The following is a 21,151-nucleotide window of genomic DNA, read 5'->3' as shown; positions in this document are numbered from 1 at the left end:
GAGGGACACAGATGCAAAGTTGTCATGGAAACTCTACTGATTGGAAGAATAGATGAAGCTAGAATGAACCTCCTGAATCATATGGGCGAGGGGGGAGGAAGGTGGTAACCAGTAGTAAGGAGCAGAGAAATTCTCCTAGACAAAGATGCTGCAGGAAATTGGAATTCGAATAACACTAGAACCAAATAAGGTAAGGCACTGGCTAGAATAGTTAAGATAAACAGGTAAATGATTTTGATTCTCAAATTGGGAGAGCAGTGTTTGAGAGTAAACCTCTACCTAGGCCAGTGATTTTAAACTTTCCTACGAGTCCACTTATTAAAAAGCAGAGGCTCCAGTTCTCTTTCCCAAGATTCGGATGCACTGAGTCAGGAGAGGGGCCAAGATTCTCCATTTTAAAACTACCCAAAATTTATTTCTCTGCAGGAAGCTCATGAACTACCCCAGCTGCACATGGACCCTGTTTTCACAAGCTCTATTCTAGGAAGCACAAAGCATCAGAATCACACTCAGACTGGGGCTGACTCAGCTTTGCTTAATGGAAAATCCTAGGGCAAATAAAAGCCGTCTTCTACTGAATCCTAGTTTAAAAACAAAACAAAACACAAAAACACAGTTTAGTCAGTGCCTGAAAACAGTGGAGTTTCCAAAACATGTCACTTCAGTTCATACATTGTACTGTCTTTTAATCTTACGTTCTACCAAATGCTTTGTTAATTGACGAACACCGGTAGCTGTCCGCTTCACCCGCTGGCCTTTCCCCACTTACCACGCAACAAACTCCCCCTCCCCTTTCAAATCCATCCCAAGTGTCTTCATCTCTGCCACCTCCTTTATCTCTGTCCTCCTTCCCTTACCTGCAGAATATTTGCTCCCTCTTCTGTGTCTTTCCATAGTAGTCTCTGCTAATACTCAGACAGAATTGACTGTGTGATAACCCAGTAGGTACTTACAAGGTGCCCTATTGGACAGGGAGCTCATCAGACAGCATGTCTTACTCACCTTCGTATCCTTGTCCTTCCCTTTCTTTAACCACTAGTATGATATCGACCGTACACCAGAATGAATGAATGAATGAATGGATGGATAGATGGATGGATGGATGAATATAAGCTCCACAAGGTCAGGGATTTTTATCTATTTACTGAAATAAATATCCCAAGAGCCTAGATAAATGCCCATTATGTAGAGGGGTCTAATAAATAATTGTTGAAATAATTCACTAGTGAGTGCTTTAGCATGCATAAGCTAATAGAAATGAAAGATTGGACCTGCTGTTTCTCAGCGTTAACAGTAGAAAATTTCCAGGGTAGCATCCATATTGTCTCAGTCTCCAAAACAGATTAAGATTGAGATCCTTAATTTGCTATTTCTGTCATCTTATGGTTTGGGGTTTAGCTGGATAGACCCAAGGTCAATAGGGAGAAAGCAGTAATATTGCAAGCATTATAGCTCATGCCTACAAAATTCAGATCAAATTAACTTGGTTTTAGCCTCAGTCACTACATTCTAGTAGTGGCAAGCCTGGGATATGAAGGATTCTTTAGGATAATTTACATGGAATAATAATAGTAAAAATAGCTTTTATTTATTAAGCACTCATTAAACATGTAAGGTATTGTATTAGCTGTTTTCCATACGTTATCTCTTATCACATACAACTTTATTAGAAACATTTTATTGTTCCTATTTTACAGACAAGGAAACTGAGGTTTAAATGCAGTCATTGGCCAAGGTCACTCAGCCGCTAACCAGAAGACCTGAGATTTGAGTCTGAGTCTGTCTGGGCCTCTGCTCTTGGGCATCACAGTTACACTGGTGCTTTGAATTCAATGGGTCCCCCAGGACATATTTCTGACCAGAGAAGCACACATCCTTCCCTGGCTGCTTCAAAGCAAATACTTTCTTGGCCTTAAACAGTCTAGATCTTGAGTTTTCTGGGGTTTCTCCCTTTAAAGAAATTGATAGTTTAGACCTAAACTCAGTCAAAGTAACAGATTAAGTCAAATATGCTCCACACCTCTTTGCTTAATTACACCTGATGAGCAGCCCTTCAGACATTCGGTTCGAGGCACTTAGCTGTCTCTTACATTTGCTCCCAGTGTCCCTAAGGTTTACACACACGTTTTCCCAGTGAACTTTTGTCCTCTTTGAAAACTGCATTCTTGTTCTTCTTTATTAAATTCCAGCTTTCACGACTAATATGCAGTGATAAGCTCCAGAAATGTTTATATAATAAATTACAATGGGCAGAGTCTTCCGCTTACAAATTGCTTCAAGATAGGACACAGATGCCTGCGTGTAGAATTGTCTCATAAATGCTAGCATAAAATGGATTCAAGCTTTTACAGTCTCGACTTAGCCTTGGCTTAGGGGCCCATTGTTTCAATGACTCTTGATCGCGTTCTGAGCTCCTAGCCTGTTTCTCAAACTGATGCTAAGAGATTTATGACTCGATGGGAAAAAATAGGTGTGACTATTTCTCAAACCTGCTTTGGAAAAACAAACAGGATGTTTTCTCTCCCTACCTCGCACAGAACTGTAAACAAGCGACTGGTTGGCAGGGCCTGAGAGTCAGGGGTGTAGAGATTTCAGACTGTCAGCTTTGATGATTATTTGCTTTGGTATTTCAGAAGTTCGTGTTAGAACAGAGCCATGTTCCAAAAGCCGTATTGCCCAGAGACCCAGATTAACTAGAGGCCCTCTAGACAGCAGAAAGGTGTTTGTTTATTTTACAAAGTGGAGGCCGTATGGGTCTGTGCTCTGTTCACAGCCATAAAAGAAAGTAAGGAGTGTTAAGTGGGACTTTTCAAGGAAAGGGAGGCCTAAAGCCCCTGTGATTATTATTTTTGGAGGAGTAAATATGTCAGGAGAAAAAGAAACTCCTTTGTACCAACTCTCCCCGAGTTTTCTTGGCACAGCTTGATATTTTCAAGTAACAGCCGAAACCGCAGCTGAAACCCCTGTTCTAATTGGAAGCATCTGGGAGCTGCAGCGTCCGGAGGTTCAGGTTCTGGAGTGGTTTGCTGTTTGGACAGGGGCGTCAATTTCAGCCGAAATTTCCATCCCCAGGCGCTTTTTTCCTTTTCTCGTGATTATAAATTGTTCAGTCAGCTAATGATGGGATGGAGATACAGAATACTCTTCATCAGCTTTTCCACGCACCCATGCTTTTTAAAAGAAAACTGCACTTTCTCCTTCAGCCATTTGTGCACCTCATCGGGATTCCTCTTAATCAAGGAAAACAGATGGAGAAAGTCCCCCAACCCTTGGAAATTAATTTGAATGGTTTTCTCTAACCGAAAAACAATATGTGGTATTCAAAAATTCCAGGAAGAAAAGAATACTAAAGACAATTAGAAGCCTATTCCAGTTTTTCTCTATGTTAATAGAATCCAGTCTTCCAAAGGGATTAGTGTCGTACAAATACTTTCTCAAACGTCTACAAGAGAGACAAGAAGACACGGTGACTTCTAACCTACTGCCACGATCACTTTGGTTACTTCCTGTTTCATTGAAGGTTTTGTCTGATCAAGACTTAGTACTCTCAGGCCCTGGCTGGTGTAGCTCAGTGGATTGAGCTCAGGCCTGCGAACCACACAGTCGAGGTTCGATTCCCAGTCAGGGCACATGCCTGGATTGCAGGCCAGTTCCCAGCAGGGGACTCACAAGAGGCAACCATACATTGATATTTCTCTCCTTCTCTCCTTCCCTTCCTCTCTAAAGATAAATAAGTAAAATCTAAAAAAAAAAAAGACTTACCTACCTCTGAGTAAATGGTGTAGCATTCACAAATCTTTCCAGTAGGAGCTGTCTCAGCCCATTTGAGCTGTGATAACCACAGACTAGATGGCTTATAAACAACAGAAATTTATTTCTAACAGTTCTGTCATCTGGAAGTCTGGGGTCAGGGCACAGGGCACTAGACCTTCTGTTCAGAAATACCTTCTGTTCAGAAATATCTTTCTAAAGTGGATATGAGGCTTATAGGGCTGTATTAGGGGACCCATGGACATCAACGGAAGTAGAGGATATGGTCCCTGACCTTCTGATGCTTCAAGTCTACTTGGGGAAAATCATCCCAGAGCAGTAAGAGGGAGGAAATGGGGAGGGGAGAGCCAAAAAGTTCTAGAAAAGCAGTTTCGGACCCAGTTCGGCACTCTCCCCATCTGCCATTTATCCATCCTGGGTCTGTTTGTTCTGTGGTTCTTCCTCCCTGACCTCCAGTAATGTCTCTGTTATACCCAATCTTTTCCTGGTCTACCTAGATCAGAAAACCTCTCTGGATCAGAGGCAAAGTCTTGTTCATTCTGTTTCCCATGTGCCCGGCACAGTGCCTGGCCCAAAGTGGGATGCATGAGGTCTGTGCTGGGAGCAGGGCCGAGGTTCACCTCAAACTCGAGGAATCCAGGAAGCCCCGCCCACCCCCAGGTCCACCGAGAGTCACAAGGACAGATGTCACTATCCACACTTGTACCTCACTCCAAGACAGGAAAACTTGGCATCACCTGTTACCTGGGAGGCTTAGGAGGAGAGGGGCCTCCACTGGGCACGTAGGGGGCACATACTCTTTTCTATCAGCCCATCTGAGGGGCAGACAGAATGGAGACAGGATGGCTGTCCGAGGTACAGGAAATTCCCCATGCCTGTTCAGTGGGTTGAAGTAATCGAAAGGTTCCTTGAGAGAAAAACAATACTAGAGAAGGATGGTGAGCAACCTGCCACTAACACGCCTCCCGCTTCAGTCACACTCCTCTGACGACTTTTCACAGAACCAAGGAAGAAGGTGATGTTTAAGTTCCTCCAAGGCCTGGGCAGTTGCCTCACCTCGCCTCACTCTGGCCCACCAGGTACTGGGCGGCGGAGGGGCAGGAAGCCCTCCGCCTCCCTTCTCCCGCTGTGCTGTTGACTCCCGGAGACTGCTGCGGGACTTTAAAAACAGCCTCTTGCGGGTTTTCGGAGGACAGGTTCCCTTTCGGCCAAAAATGTGTGGAATGGCGGTTCCGAGGCAACAGTGAGCCTTTGTTTCAGAGCTGAAAATGCACGTGTCTCCTCCTGGGCCCGGCCTCAGTGGCTTGCCCAATGTCGCTGACCCCGCTTTAATTAAGTCCTCCTTTTGGGTTGGACTTGGTGCCAAGACGCCTAAATGAATGTTGTCTGTTTGAGTGAGTTTTGTTATTTTTTTTCCAGTTCTATTTTAGGAAACTTCTAAGGGTCACTCCTCTGCAGGCCGAGATAAGGGTTAAGAGTCTTTCTCAAGAAACAACATTCTCCTAAGTGAACATTATCTCTGTTTTTTCTTTCGCTCTCTCGTGTAACTGAATTCTAAAATTCAAAAGGATTTTTCTGGCTCCTGATGGAAACTGGAGATAGTGATGTAATATACAGGCCTTTGTTGATGGAGGCAACTTCACCTGCACTTGCCCTTCAGGAATTCCAACAGACTGAGGGTTTAGAAATGTACAGAGAGGGAATTGTGATCCCCATTGCTCATGGCGACCACAAAAAAATTGGATAGTTGGTACATTAGCTTCCTAGGGCTGCTGAAATGAAACACCACAAACCAGGTGACAGAAAACAACAGAATTCACTGTCTCAGCTCTGGGGGCTGGAAGTCTGAAGTCCAGGTGTCGCCTGGGCCGGGCTGCGCCCTGCTGTCTGCAGCGGAGAACCCTTCCCTGCCTCTTCCAGCTTCCGTCTACGCGCAATCTTTGGGCCTTCCTTGGCTGTGGAAGCCTCGCTCCAGTCTCTGCCTCCATCCTCACACGAGAAGACTCCCTGAGAGTTTCTGTCGTCGCCTCTTCTTAGAAGGGCACCACCCATATTTATTGGATTAGGGCCCTTTCTGGCGACCTCGTCTTAACTAGATTATACCTGTGAAGACCCCATTTCCAGTCACAGGCACCTGGCGTGAGGATTTTACTACATCTTTTGGGGGGACACAATTCAACCCGTAACAGTTGGCTTAGAATTTCTCTCACCCAGAAAGTATTTGGATTTTGTGACATCACTTTTTGGACATTATCACTTCGTAGCATAAGTAAGTGACATCAGCCAGCCCTTAGGGCACACTTACCACAATGCCAAGCACTATGCCATGTGCTTGATACATACTATTTTATTTAACCCTCACAGAAGCACCTTGAGGTAGGCATTAGTGTGTGCCCAGTTTATAACAGGAAAGAAAGGCCCCGATCTGTCTCACTTCAGCACTACGAACTGAAGGAACCACTCGGCATAGCTGACACACAGTTAGTGCCTGCTGCCTGCTTGGCGTCAGGCAAGGCCCTGGGGTTGCCACAGTGAACCAGACTGATGGCGTCCTGCCCTCGTCAGTGCGGAGTCCGGTAGGTGGGGCTATGCATCAAAGACATTGTGTCCTGAGTACCAGTAACTGACTCGCAGTTCCGTAGCGCCTTTTCACTCGTGAATTCTCCTGCCCTGCTGTTGTTGCCTGAGAGCCGTTGTGGAACGATGACTGCTGAGAGGAAAAGCAGTGAGGAGACTCTTACCGGCGGGTGCCCCCTCTTTTTTCACCAGAGCTTCGGGGTTTTGTTTCACGTGTTGGGCATCTCGGGCAGATCTTGTTGAAGGGAGTGACTAAGGTATGCTGAGGAACAGACACCCTAGAACTCAATGCTAAGCGAGCTTTCTTCTGTGCTTTCTGCATCCTGTCCCCTGTGGGTCAGTAGGAGGCTGTGTCCTGGGCCTTCCTCACTCTTGGAAGGGGCTACTGAAGTCACCTCATCCGGAACTGTACAGGTTTCCATGGCAAAGGAAAGAGAGAAGGTGGTGAATCACACACTGACCCTTCACCACGCCCACCCTGAAGTGCAGCGTCAACCCTGTTCCCCGGATGAACAGCCATAAAGAACAGGACTTGCTGGCCAACGGAGTTAAGTGTGTGAAAGAACAGTGCAGGCACTCGGTGCAGGTTTTGTGAAACGGCAATCGGTTCCTTCGCTCTCCACGCACTCACCCCGAAGCTCCACCCAGGAGGGGCTGCCCCACACCTCTGTCCACCCCTTCCCTGCTGTGCTCAGGGGACCCTGAGGGCCACGCCGCAGCTCAGAGAGACCTGTGTTCTGTTTCTAGAAACTGAAGTAGGAAAGTCCAAAAATACCATAAATCAGGAGGCCGCGGTTTATGTTCCAGAAACATTCTCTGTAGGTTCCCTTTAAATGCAACCTCCCGGGGATACATACGATATAAGTTTAGGTATAGATATTTTATTTACTCACAGCTTTTCAGGAATATGCTGGTGTTATTTATAGCAGAACATGGATTCACTTAAGCCCTGGATTCCACAGGCTGGCAGCTCGCCATATTCACTATACAGTCTTTTTCTCCCATCAAGTTCTAAAACTGTTTCCCTAAAGTAAACAGGAAAAACGTTAAAGCAATGAGTCGCTAAAACTATTTTTGCTTTTTTCCTGTTCCAGTTAGTGGCTATTAAGGGTGAGAGACTCCCACGAGCGCCTCTGACCCAGGTGCCCATCTTTTGGGGCACTGAAGGACGTTCTGTTCTAATTACTCAGAGGAGTCATTAGCCTTGACAAATGCTCTGGTTACATGAGCTCACTGCAGGATGTTCTTCGCATTGGGATCCCAGGGCAGCCTATAATTCACTCAAAAGCTGGAAGTGTTTTCTGCATCTCAGTGGAGCCAGGCCCAGGGCTTCCTGGAGCTTCCCACCTTCCTGTGCCCAGCAGCTGTCGAAGGCAGCGCCTCACAGGGTGTCATTCATGCTGGGAGGCTGACACCTTCTCAAAGAGAGAAGGTTGAAACAGACCCAGCTGTGGAATAGAGAGAGCTACTTGACACCTAAAACACTGTGCCACGCGTCCCTAAAGGGCCGCCAGCAAACCAGATGGAGGGGCAGCCTCGCAGAGGGTCTCATTTGAACACCTCCTCCCAGAGGCCCCGTTTGGAAAAACTTTAAAGCAAGGGGCAAGGTCGGGCAAATAGTAAGATTCACATGTCTACGGCGTTTTACAGTGTGCGGAGTTTTCGTGAACTTGCCTTGTTTGATCCTCACAGTTCCTCCATAACGGAGGAGGAGCCATTGCTCCCATTGTACTGATGAGACGACTAAGGCACAGGGAGGTGAAGCGTCTCACACCAAATCACATACTTGACGGGGCCACATTTCTGGGAGCCAGGAGACCTGTGTTTGAATCTCACCTGCCCTTCACATCTCCACCACTTAATCTCGTCTGCAGAATGATAATGTTGCCCACCTGATAGCAAGATAACACACATAAGGGGGCCCCAAAACAGCCCATTGGGTGGGTGGGTGGGTGGGTGGATGGATCGACAGACTGATGGATCAATGGATGAATAGGTGAATGCATGGGTGAATGGGTGAGTGAGTGAGTGAATGAATACAAAAATAATTTAGTTGGTGAATGAATGCTGCCTTTTGCGACTTCCTTTCCTTCTCAGGCTGCCCTTGATCTTATTCTCATCGAATATTAACTATTGCAGAGAACATGGAAAACCTGTAGCCCCAACTCTGCATCACCAAAGACCCTTGTGTTTAGTCCCCTCTCAGTGTTCCCTTAGTGAAAGATTTTCTATCAAACTTTATGATTGTCTTCCTGTCTCACAAAAAGCGCACAGAACAGCCAATGAGGCTTCTGACAAACATGCGCACAGATTAGTATGATTCTCATTACAGTATGAGTTAATCATTAGCGACTAACCTTTATTTACTGAGCATTTATCATGAGTCAGGCGCCTCACTGGGCATTTTGCCAGCATTCGAACCCAGGTAGTACCACTCCAAAGCCTGGGCTTCACCACACCAACTCAGCCGCACTTTACGCTGCCATCCACTTGATGCAATAGACACCACAATAAACTCCTTAAATATGCATTGTCTTAGTTAATCCTTACAACAAAATGTGAAGCAGCTTGGGTCATGTTCTCTGTTTTACAAATGAGGTAACTGAAGCTTAAGGAAGGAGAGTAACTTGGCCATAGCCACACAGCTAGTGAGAAGCAGAGGCCGGCTTTGAGCCCGGGTACTGGGGTTGCAAAGCACAGATGTCTAACCCCTAGTCTGTGCTACCTTGCAGCAGCTTGCAGCCTCAACACTTTCAGTGCTTTTCGTTGCTGGAAGTCACTTGACAATCGCATTCCAGCCTCAGGAATTCCCATCAGTCAGAGGTCCCAGAATGAGACTGAGCAGGTGTAGGTAGGAGCACCTCTCCCGGCACCTGAAATTCTTCCTGAAAGCCGCTAAGGAGTGCAGAAGGGGGTCATCGTTTCTCACTCGAGCAGAACCTCATGGAAGCAGAGAAAAGAGCCAAGCCCACCCCCGGATACTGCTGCAGAAAACAGTATCCCAGGAGAGAAAACTGGCGAAACCTGAAAACAGGTTGCTTAGGGCATTTAAGAGGTTTTCTTTCCTGATAGTATCTTCTTTCTGAGCTGGTGTAGATGCAGTTCTGCCAGGAAAGGGGTGGAGGAGCACAAGTATCCTGCTGGAACCTGTAATGCCTGTGTGTATCATCATAATCCCTCCCTCTGCACACTTTACTCCCTCACCAACATGCATCGAAGATAAAGGGTCCCAGCGCACGTCCCTGTGTGGGGCATTTCACTCTGCACCTGTAGCAGTTTGTGGGGAACTAGATCCCCAGAGAGAACAGTCAGTCTGGGTCAGTGGGGAGAGAACTGGGCTCAGGACCCTGGGTTGGGCAGGTGCTGCTGCTTATGAGCTGTGTAACGGGACACAGATCACTTTACCTCTCTGAACTTCAATGTCCCCATTTATAAAATGAGGTCTTTGAACCAGCTGTCTCAAAATCCTCGTCCAGGGCAATCCTTGGGGGACCATTTGTAACTGCAAGTTAGGTAGTAGATGGAAAAGCACTTTGAGAAGTGATTAAAATTTTAAATACACTTCCAAAGGTGCTGTTTTTTGCAGCACAATCTCTGCGGGGCATAAAATTATATATGCAAAAAAAGAGAAAGGAGATCTTTTGAATGTAACAGCTCAAATCAAACGTAAAAATGTGTATCTTGAGCATCTCTCCTCCCTCTGCTTATCTTTGACAAAGAGGGCCTATTTTAATCCACCAGACCATTCGTGCAATCACACTTCTCCTGTGTTTAGAATTAACCACATCACAGCTTTCGAAGGTCTAAATAGTCCTGGACTTTACCCTTTCATATGTGAGTCTTTTGCTAAGTACTCTTAAGCCTCTGTCCGGTAAGGGGAGTGTTGAGAACTGGAGTTGTTCAGGTGAGGGACTCCAGAACAGGCAGTGTTAAGAGCTTCGGGAGGCTGGGAAGCTGTCATCGGGATAAATTAGTGGTGGGTAAATGACTTCCCCAAGGTCATGCGGTGAGTCATCAGTGAAGCTGGGGCTGGCACCCCTTCCTCCAGTTCAAAAGAATCGGCTTCCTTGTGGTCATTGTTGTTGCATGTGTCTAGCTCTGGACGACCTGGGGAAATTGCTTGTGGATATTACAGCTGCAGCTGGGGGGGGCGGGGGGGGTGGACAGAAACTGGAGAAGATATGCCCTTAACAAGAGCTCTTCGTACTGTGCCTCAGGACAGCCGCTGGTTTGGAGGTAGAGAAGGCGGTTCTTTAAAAGGGTCACAGGCTCTGCCCAAGTGACTGATTCACTTGGTTGGAGCATTGTCTGATAAGCCAAAAGGCCACGGGTTTGATTCCTGGTCAGGGCATGTAGGCATGTAGGCAACCGATGGATGTTTTTCTCTCCCTCTCTCTCTCCCTCACTTCCCCTCTCTCTAAAACATCAGTGATCATGTCCTCAGGTGGGGTGTCCTCAGGTGGGGAAAAATAAAACAAAATAAGACTTACAGCCTCAGTTTGGCCCATTCACCCCTCTGCTGCCACGGAGGCAAGTACCCCATTTACACTTCAGGAAACCTGCACGTGCCTGCTTTTCTCATCTAAGGCAGTCCTCGGAGTTTGTTATTACCAACACAATGTGATTTTCCAAACCCGAACTGCCTAGGGATGGTCCTTAGAAACAAGTCCCCAAAAATCCATCCAATACTTAATTTTGTCGGGGTTGATACACCAGAGTGCCCCAGGGTCATTCCAAAACGGCACGGCAAATGCCTGGAGCTTGTTCGCGAACACTCTAAGTTGATCGCCCCCATCGGTGTGATGGAGAGAGCTCTGCACCTGCCAAGTCTGAGGCTCAGAGGTTTTCCTCTTCGCGGGTCTGTCCACCCGCCTCGTCTGCGCATGTCCGCATTCTACGCCACAGGCCCCAGCACAGCCCAGAACCACCCTGCCCGGCACAGCGATCCCTTGGGCTGGATGCAGCTTAGCACACGTGGACCTGCCTTCGCTCCCGCTTTAGTCGGCACTTTCGTCCTCATCCTTCAACCCTCAACCGTTATCATCCTAGTTCACGTATTCACTTGTCCACTTACTCAAAAATTAGGTATTGAACATTTATTATGGACTAAGGCTGGCCATTCAGTGATGAACAACAACAGCAACAAAATAAATGCAGACCCTGCCCCAGTGAGGCTTATAGTGTAATGGGGGGGAGGGAATGGGGAGGGTGAGGTGAGGCAGGGGGAGAATCAACCAAATAGCCACGTGAATGAATGTAGTAAGATTGTTTATGTAGGGAGGGGGTACTCTGAGAATATGTAACAGGGAGCTTTAACTCTAAGTCACCAGAAGAATGAATGGGAAATAACCGAAGAGTAAGGAAAGGCAGGGGACTGTGTGTGAACGGGCCCTGGGGCAAGAAACCCATGACCCATGGAAGAATGGGAAGAAGGCCAGGACGGCTGATGACTGGAGAGAGAAGTAAGGACCAAGTGAAGAAGTCAGTGAGGGCCAGGCTCCGGTGAGCACGGGCTCCAGATGGCACGTCTCTCGGCCCCACAGACTCCTCGCCCCACGGAGATCTCACAGCGCCTTGTAGGTCGGCCATGTTAAGGACTTCGGGATTTATTCCAAGAGCCATGAAAAAACATGAAGGATGTTTAGCGCAAGGGATAACACAGTAAGACTCATTTCAAGAACATCGCTCTTTCTACTGTACAGAAAGTAGACTGAGAGAGAAAAGAGGGGGTGTCACAAAGTTATTGGGGCACTTTAAGGAGGCCATATTGGGAGCTTGGACCAGGGAGATGGTGTTATGAACGAAAGAAGTGTATGATCCAGGAGCTATTGGGGAAGTTGAATTGAAGGACTTGGCAATGGATTGGAGAAAGGGGCAGAGTAAAGTGTCCAGGATGNGAACGGGCCCTGGGGCAAGAAACCCATGGAAGAATGGGAAGGAGGCCAGGACGGCTGATGACTGGAGAGAGAAGTAAGGACCAAGTGAAGAAGCCAGTGAGGGCCAGGCTCCGGTGAGCACGGGCTCCAGATGGCACGTCTCTCGGCCCCACAGACTCCTCGCCCCAGGGAGATCTCACAGCGCCTTGTAGGTCGGCCATGTTAAGGACTTCGGGATTTATTCCAAGAGCCATGAAAAAACATGAAGGATGTTTAGCGCAAGGGATAACACAGTAAGACTCATTTCAAGAACATCGCTCTTTCTACTGTACAGAAAGTAGACTGAGAGAGAAAAGAGGGGGTGTCACAAAGTTATTGGGGCACTTTAAGGAGGCCATATTGGGAGCTTGGACCAGGGAGATGGTGTTATGAACGAAAGAAGTGTATGATCCAGGAGCTATTGGGGAAGTTGAATTGAAGGACTTGGCAATGGATTGGAGAAAGGGGCAGAGTAAAGTGTCCAGGATGACTCCAGGGAATTGGGATTGTCAAACTAGGATGCCTGGGGGTGACGTTCACTGAGAAAAGGAATAGAATCAGGTTTGTCTTGGCTCTTTGTTTTGTCTTGTCTTCGAGTCATAATGGGAGAAGATTAGGTCCTAAATTTGGTTTTAGACATGTCAAGTTTTAAGTGCCGTCAAAAGGCACAGACCACTTGCCATCCTCTGCAGCGCTCTCCCCTCCCCAGCCCAGGTACAGAGGTTTCTCACCCCTCATGTCAAGGCAGAAGACTCAGGTCCACGTTCATGGTCTAAACATTAAAAGTTCTAAACTAGGCTCATAAATTGTTAAGTGAAATGTTCCAGCCTCCTGCCTTTACAAATAGACCTGCGTGATGGTCTGGAAGGCCAAGTTTGATTTAGGATTCTCAGACTCCAGTGGTACAGAGAAAATGGGCTCAGAGCCTGCAGACCACCCCTCTTCCTATCCCCAGCACCACCCCCCACTGCAGGGGACCTCATGAGCATGGGCATGAACACCCCAGCCCACATGTCCAAGCTGGCATCAGGGACCCAACCTGCATCTTGGTTTTGCCTTCCTATTTGGTTTTTATGTTATTACATTCTGTCATCCCTCGTGGCTGCTCTGTCATTGCTTCCTACCATTAAGCTCTAGTTTGGGGTCCTTTTTTTCTCTCTTTGAAGCTATAAGACTATGTACACATTCATTATATATAAAGAACTTATTCCTGAATAAAAAGAGTGTACAGAAACCAGAATTATCTGTGAGTGATGTTCGGGCAGAGTTGATGCCTGGGCCCAGCAGTCCACTCACTGGAGCATGGTCTATACTTGGAAGGAGGGACCTAGAGAAGAGCCCAACACGGTCCCTGAAAGCAGCCATGGGGCCCAGAATTGCAGGGTCCTGTGTTCCTGCTCTAGAGGGAGAACAAGAGGGTGTAGACTCTGGTGAGCATGGGCTCCAGTGGGCACATCCCTCAGCCCCACAGACTCCTTGCCCTGCAGAGGGAAGAAATTGGAAGAGGACCAGAGCAGAGCCCTCTAAACAGTTAGGGCTTTGGGCAGGGACCCCTCTTGCCCAGACTATAGGCAAAACCCAGTGATCCACAGTACTTGCTGTCTTTGCTCTGCTCCCACTCTGACTGCCTGGTTTCTCTGTGTGTCTGTTTTGTTTCTCCTAGTGGGCTGTTCATCACCATTCATGACAAGGGGCACATTGCAACAATGCTGAACTCCTGGCCAGAAGACAATATTAAGGTATGATCCTGTTTTCTCTTCGGTTGCTCTATCGTTGGGTGAAGCCTTTCAGCCTGGACCAGAGTCATTCCCAGCTACAACATGAGCCACTGCAGCAATGAAGGCAAGACACAGCACCCCTTTCCCAGGCCCAGAGCATGGACCTAGTACAGCCAAGCGTAAATGCACCACGGAGCAGAGGTTCTCATTAACCAGGCACCCATGTGAAATTATCCTTTATTATTATTTTAACAGAGTACTATTAATGCATTATAATTATTAATAATAACAGTAGTAGCAGTAGTCTGAAGATATGTTCAGCATGTGTGGAGTCCCTAGTAAATACACACTACCAGTTTCACAGTGGATACAGGGGAAAGTCAGACCCAGATCCTCTTCTCAAGTAGCTGACCTTTCATGAGGAAAATAAAACAGAGACACAAAAACGAAACACTCACAAGGTGGAACTAGATTAGAGGTAATCAAGACACACAGAAGGAGCTGGCCATGTTCAAAGAGGCAGAGATTACTTTTAGGTTGAGGGGAATCTAGGAAGACTTTGTAGGAGAGAGAGGTGACAGAATTGAGGAGTAAATTTTGGACAGGCATCAGAGAGAGCTGGATGCAGGGTGGGGACATTCTGCAACAAAAGAAAAAGCTTATGATGAGCAAAACTTCACGTCTGGTTGCAGACAGCAGTCGGAGGGTAGAAGGAGGGGGAGGATGTCCATGCAAAGTGGCAACAGAACTTGGCACTTCTTCCTAGAATGTCAACTTTACTCAAAAAAATGTAGATGCTAAACAGAATGAAAAAATTGATGTAATAAATGGAATGAAAAATTTGTGCTAATTTTAAAGGGTGAAACATGGCTTTGTAGAAACTTGTTAGCCTCTGGTTACACCCCTAGATCTCCTCCTGCTGGAGGGACATCTATGGAAGAGTTCGGAGGGCTCTGGCATCTAAGATCATTGTCACTTTTACCAAAAAAATGCCGTCCTGCCTCGACTGGGAAGCTGGGACAGTCCACGGTTTCCTGGCCAGGGCCTCCCGCCCGCTGTCCCTGCCAGTTCCCGGACCACCCCACCTCTCTCCACCAGGCCCCACATGCAGCTTCTCTTCCTACTTCACTTTGTGTCCCACCCACTTTGGCCCTCTTAGGGCATGGTGGCATTCACAACCAGAGCAGGTAGGACAAGACCTTGGACTTCAGTCCCGAGCCCCATGAAGAGCTGATTTCATCCACCTCCCCCTGGCTGAGATTTCACCCTGTGCTCCCCCTTCCCGCTTATCTGCTTAGACTCCAGTTACACGCAGGCCTTGGCCCTGCAGGTTTTGGTCCCAGTCCCAGAAGAAGCAAGGTTCCAGGGTGTGTCTAGAGTGAATCTATAATGAAATCTTGAGGACATTAAGGGAAGGCAGATCACTCAATGGGAAGTTAATGCCGGTCTGCCTTGCAGGGCCACGCTGCTGAGGTCCTGCAAACTAACCTTTCCACCTTCCTAGGTACTTCACCACGGTAAACCTTGTGCGTAGCAGGCACTCAGTAGATGCTTGCTAAAGTGAATGAACTCAGCTGATGGATTTAATGACCATCTTTCATGTACCAGGCACTGTGCCAGGAATGGTACGGTGGGCATGAGGGGTACGGTCTCCACCACCACATACAACGCCTTTGTGCAAGTTAAAGGAATTAGAAAGAATGACGCAAAGACACATCCCCTTAACCGGTAAGAAAAAGGCGCTCCTTCCTCCAGGTCGGAACGGGGGTTTGTCGAGGGGCTCATGGGCTGTTTCAGCTCCAGTTGCCCAGTGTGTCAGCGCACATGTTACAGGACTGCACCCCGGGCCCTGCTGTGAGGAAGGCAGAACGAGAAAAATACAGCCTCTGACCCCAGGTTAATTCACTCCAGTTCAGAAATCAAGATATAAATTCAAAACAGAACTTCATTGCTATCGGTTGGTTTCAACAGACATATTTCAAGAACTTTCTAAATTCTGAGTGCTAATTGCTAGAGAGATGGAGAAAGCAACTGCTTTGATTTTAGAGGAAGAGAAACTGGGGCTTCGGGCTACTTTGGAAGGGGGGACTCGAGCGGGCCTCAAACACAGAGAGACACCTGAGCCTCTAAGGAAAGGGAAGTTACACGAGTAGCTCAGGGCCAGGGCATCTCATGCACTGGCATTCGACAACTATTTAGTAAATACATATTGTGTGGGAGCTCCCAGAGGGGTTGGGAATAAGCTGTACAGACCAACCCCGGGAGCTCGGTGTCTAGTTAGAGAGCCTGACCTGGAAGTAATTAAGGTAGACTGGGTCTATGCTGTGAGAGACAGGAACCTGGGGATGGGGAACAGAGTGAGTAACTGGCTGACAACTGGCCCTGCGGTGCCCCAGAGTGGCTAAGTAAATGCCTGATGTGCCATTTGCCTGCCGTGTGTGCAGAGAACCTCTCTGATCTTTGTTTTCCTGTTGTGAGAATTAACCACAATAAAGTCTGTACAAGACTGAAGCACACTTGAACGGATGGTGTCATCGCTGGAGGAGGAAGAGGTGGCTGTGGCACACACAGTGGCACAAGGAAGAGACCATGGAGGCCAAAGGACAGCCACGAAGTAGGCTTCCTTACCAGGGAATCACAGGCCACAGATGGGCTGCCATCTGATTTGGCCACTAGACGTGTTTGGTTTGATCCCCAGGGGTTTTGAAATGTTGAACTTGTAGACAACATTGTAAAATCAGGAGACTTCATTCAAAAACAAAACCCTTCGAGATCTTGCTTCCTTGGAAAAAGAAGTCACTCTGAATATTAGGCCTATAGTTTGGCATGTGAAGAAGTTAATTAGGGCTGATCGGGCTGCTCCTAGGTCACCCCAGTCCACACCCTGCCCTGTCCACCAGCTGTTTACTGGAGGGCCTTCCTCCTCACCCCAGAGCTGCCCTTTCAAAGACTTAGAATGTTCTAAGCTGTGGTCTTTCTTGTTTACTGGTGTGTTTTCTCCAGTTGCCTTTAAAAGAGGAGAGGACGGTTTCTCTTACTTAGGTTCATTATCACCCCATCACATTGGAGCTGATGCTGACTTTGCCTTCAGTGTTTCACAAATTCTAATGGTCACTGTGATGTGAGTGGAGTGAGGAATGCCTCTGAAACCCATGAGGTGGGTCTGAAGGAGCAGCTGGGTGTGTCTGCTCAGATGAGCAGGCGGATTTGCCCAGAGTCACCCACGAAGAAGTGTGGATGCCGTGCCGCCCAGGGCCCAGCTGCTGGGCCACCTCTCCCCCAGCTGCTGGCAGAGGTTTTCAAGGCACAGCTGTCTTCGGACCCTGATGTTGCTGGCATTTGGCTGGAGGAAGGGGTGGTTCAGAGGAGCTTCTGAATCCACTTGGAAGATAAAAGATGACTTTCGGTGGCCAGAAAGCAGAGCTGCAAACCGAGACATAAGAGAAGGAAGCTGTGAGGGAAGTGAGGCCACAGCCCAGGGCTGAGGGACATGAAGTTTTGTAGGCCTGTCTCGTTCAGGGAGGAGAGACGGGCCAGACCACCCAGAGCCGTCCAGCATAAATCACAAAGCAGGGGAGCCAGTGAGAACTGCTTTTCCGACTCTTTCCCACAGCAGCCATAGCCTGAGCTGGGAGGAAAGCTCAGCTGGGAAGAGCCCTCCTCCCCAGCAATTTTCCCAAGCCCCTAAATCTCCCTCTCCTTCCTGTCCCAACAGCTCTGGGAAGGAGGTGCTGAGTGGCGGCTGGGCAGTGGAGCCGGGGGAGCCAGGCTCTGCCACTGGGCACCAGCCACTTAGGCATTTAAACTTGGACCAGATGCAAGTGCCAGGTGCCTCCCTGTCATGTTCGGGCCCACTGTGTGTTAAACCCCACTCGACTCAGCACCACAAGTTCGATTTCCCGGGGAACAGTGGAGATGGAAAACTGGCATATCGGGGAGTGCTTGTGGGGTTCACACCTCTAGAAAGGAAGGGGGCAGGACAGAGAAGAGGGAGAAGGTGGGTTGAGAGAGGTGTCAAGGAAGACACAGCCGAGCCCAGGAGGAGGCTCTGAAGCGGAATGGCCTTTCTCTGTGAACTTTTCATCGACACCAGCTCTGAATTCAGTCCCACAGACAGCAAGATCCTTTGCTGTCCCGGGAGGATCTATTGCATTGCCCACCATGTACTGAGTTCATACCACACTGCAGGAACCAAGCTAAGTGCCGCAGAATCAAAGATGACAAGACCTGTCACTTGCCCCGGAGAGCTTAGAGCTACTACGGAAGGCGCGGAAGCAACTATAAGAAAGCATCAGGTGCTTTGGGAGAGGAAAATGCTACGGGGATTCAGGGGAGGGAGTGATCACTTCTAGAAGGGAAGTGTCATGGCAGGAGGTGCCTTTTGAACGGTTCCATGGAACACGAAAGGATGGTGGCGTTTGGGTGGAGGAGATACGGGACTTGAGGAGCTCAATGGCATGCGCTGGAGAAAGTACAAACCTTATAACAGGTTGAAAATATTTCAGTGCAGATGAAGCATGGAGTGGATAAAGGGGAAATTCGAAGAACAGAATGGAAGTGGACCATGGAAAGCCTTACATGCCAGTCTAAGGTGTTTGAGTTTTATTTTGCAGCGTCAGGAGCCACTGGAAGTTTGGGGGCAGGAAAGCGACAAACCTGGGTGTGCTTTGGCAAAGTGCAATGAAGTGGAATGGGGAGCTCCTGAGGGTGCAGAGACTCATCAGGAGACCGAGGCAGGCGTCAGGTGAGAGATGGATGGGCTGATCCAGGGCAGCAGCGGTGTGGATGAAGGTCATGGACCAGATGAGAAAAGCAGAGAGCAGGTCAGTCGGCAGAACTTGGTGACCAGTTTGCCGTGATGAACTAATGACAGAGAGGAGTCAAATCAGACTGGGCAGTTTTGAGCCTTGGAGGTAGGAGGTAACAGAGGGAAGAAAAAGAGCAGAAGTAAAAGGTTTTAAAGGCATAAAAAGGAAAACCAAATTCACTTGGTTAAGGATTTGGGGAGTTGGGAAGGACTGTCAGACATCCAAGCGTCAGTGTGCGGCAGACTGCTGTTCGCTGTGAGCATCCGCTTAGGGACGGTGGTGGAAGGCACCGAGCGGATGGAGATGTCAAGGTTGGAACACGGCTGAGCTCCCTACGGCCAGACTTTCTTGAAGCTGCATTGCCACGGTCTCCCCTTTGTTTCACTTTCATTTACTCACTTAACAAGTCATTATTGCATGTTTTTCTGTTGTAACACAAACTAGAGAGGGACGCAACCATTAAGAATTCCAATATATATAATCCTTGCCTCCATAATCATCATTTAAACCCTAAGAGCAGAACCATTCACTCATCGCATACTTTCTACAAGGCACCCAGTTAAAATAAGGCATATATTAATTAATTTCATCTTTTCAGCAACCCAATGAATTAGGTGGTATTATTATTATTCCCATTTCATGGAAAACTGAAACTCAGAGAAGTCACCTGTTGACCCAAGATTACATGTGGCAAAGCATCAAGGGGCCTGGGTTCCAATACTGGTTATAAGATTCCCAGACCCTGCCATTAACCTTTGGGCTATTTGGTGAGACAAAATCTGCATTATAGAAAAATGTTCAATACGAACCCAGACACTGTCACCATTGAATGTTTGAGTAGCAGATGTGAGGCTTGGCAAACAGTGAGCACTTGGTAAATGTCCGTGGGAGGTGCCTGTGTGGCAGGTACAACAAGTGCTGGGAGACATCAGTTACAGCGGGCAGGATTTGCACTCCTGGGAAAGAGGAGCAGGGCCTTCTAGGGAATGTGGAGGGAATATAGAGGCTAAGAGGTGATAGATTATTGGTGAATTCAGAGTGTGCCTGGCAGGAGCGAGGGGGCCGGTTTGGCTGCAAGAGGCAGTTGTGTGCAGATGAGTATCAGGAGATATGTTTCAGAAGGTACGATGGGTTGGAGTCATTAAAGAGTTAAGCATGTTGAACTCTCTTTTATGGACAGCTAGAAGTCGCTAAAGGTCTTTGAGCCTGGGCACGGCATAATGAAAGTGGGCTTCTGAGACAATGACTCTGACGTTGGTTGGCAGGAAAGATTGGAAGATATACGAGAGTCTGGTTGTGAAGCTGTTGCAATAACCTAACCATTAGTTGGGCAGGATTAAGAGTGGACGACAGGTGCAGGTGAAACAGTCCCTCAGAGGAGGTGGGATGCAGTAGAGTGTCCTGGGACATCCCCGCCTGGGAGGGTGTCACTGCGGCCCTGTTACCATCTTGAGAGACCCCCAAGTTGTAGAGTTAACACCATGAGTGGTGGGATTTAACTCCATGTCATTCACTGGCCCTCAGCAGAAAGGCAGTGTAAAGGAATGGGAACCAGAGCAAGAAAGCTTCAACTTTCTAGGAGAGATAGTAGAGAAATGACCAGAGTGTGGGCCTGGAGGCGCAGCAGGAGGGTACAGGTTCCATCAGAGAGAGTTGCCAGGAGGAGGTCAGAGGCAGGCTGCAGAGAGGCTGGCACTGGGGCGGGCAGAACTGTACCGAGAGCACAGGTGCCTTAACCCTGCCCAGTGGGTGGTGGAAGGGCCCTGAGGCAGGAACCCAAAGCCTGATTCAAGTCCCAACCCGCCACCATGAAGGCGCCCTTGGCAAGCCTTGCAAGATTAGATATCTCTCTAAGATAACTGACATGGAAACATCAAGTCCAGTGCCTGGCATGTGCTGATACTTAACCAGGTACAGAATGTGAAGGTCTAAGAGCTTCAGTTTGCTCACCCGTGAAATGAGGATAATAATCTCTGACCTGCCTACCTGCCAGGACCAGAAAGGATCAGGTAGCCTGGGAGTTGTACGCGTTCTCCACAGAGGCAGCAGACCAATCTAAGGGGGTGCTCACCTTTGTTGGTCTGTTGCATTCTCCAGAGACCCCTTTGCAGAAGCTGAAGAGTGTTTTTAAAGAATTTCTATACCTATTTCTACCAAAAGGCAGTGCAGCCCTTGGGTATGCTCGCCCCTGGAGAAAGAGAGAGGTGAGCAGATGCCATGGACACTGAGTGCTGGACTGTATGCTCTCATGGGGCAAAGATGGGCCTTCATCCGTTCATCCTCAGTGCCCAGCATTGTACCCTCATGGATTGAACTGGCCCCCATGGTGCCTATGGGCATCATATCTGGGGCCAACCAGGAC

At 48.1% G+C, this 21,151-nt stretch overlaps 1 protein-coding gene across 3 annotated transcripts in view; it reads left to right on the top strand.

Annotated features, from left to right (window-relative positions):
* ME3 (malic enzyme 3) overlaps positions 1 to 21,151 on the top strand; it is a 185,722-nt gene that overhangs the window by 106,575 nt on the left and 57,996 nt on the right. For all 3 annotated transcript variants that reach the window (XM_037042907.1, XM_037042908.1, XM_037042909.1), the window contains one exon: positions 13,927 to 14,002. In XM_037042907.1, the coding sequence (XP_036898802.1) occupies positions 13,927 to 14,002 (76 nt within the window). The remainder of the gene's footprint in view (positions 1 to 13,926; positions 14,003 to 21,151) is intronic.

This window comes from Sturnira hondurensis, unplaced genomic scaffold, assembly GCF_014824575.4.
Source record: "Sturnira hondurensis isolate 20B ecotype Veracruz unplaced genomic scaffold, ASM1482457v3 Scaffold0003801, whole genome shotgun sequence".
Lineage (NCBI taxonomy): Eukaryota > Metazoa > Chordata > Mammalia > Chiroptera > Phyllostomidae > Sturnira > Sturnira hondurensis.
The sequence above is the reverse complement of the archived record's forward strand: the minus strand, read 5'-3'. Positions and strand labels throughout refer to the sequence as shown.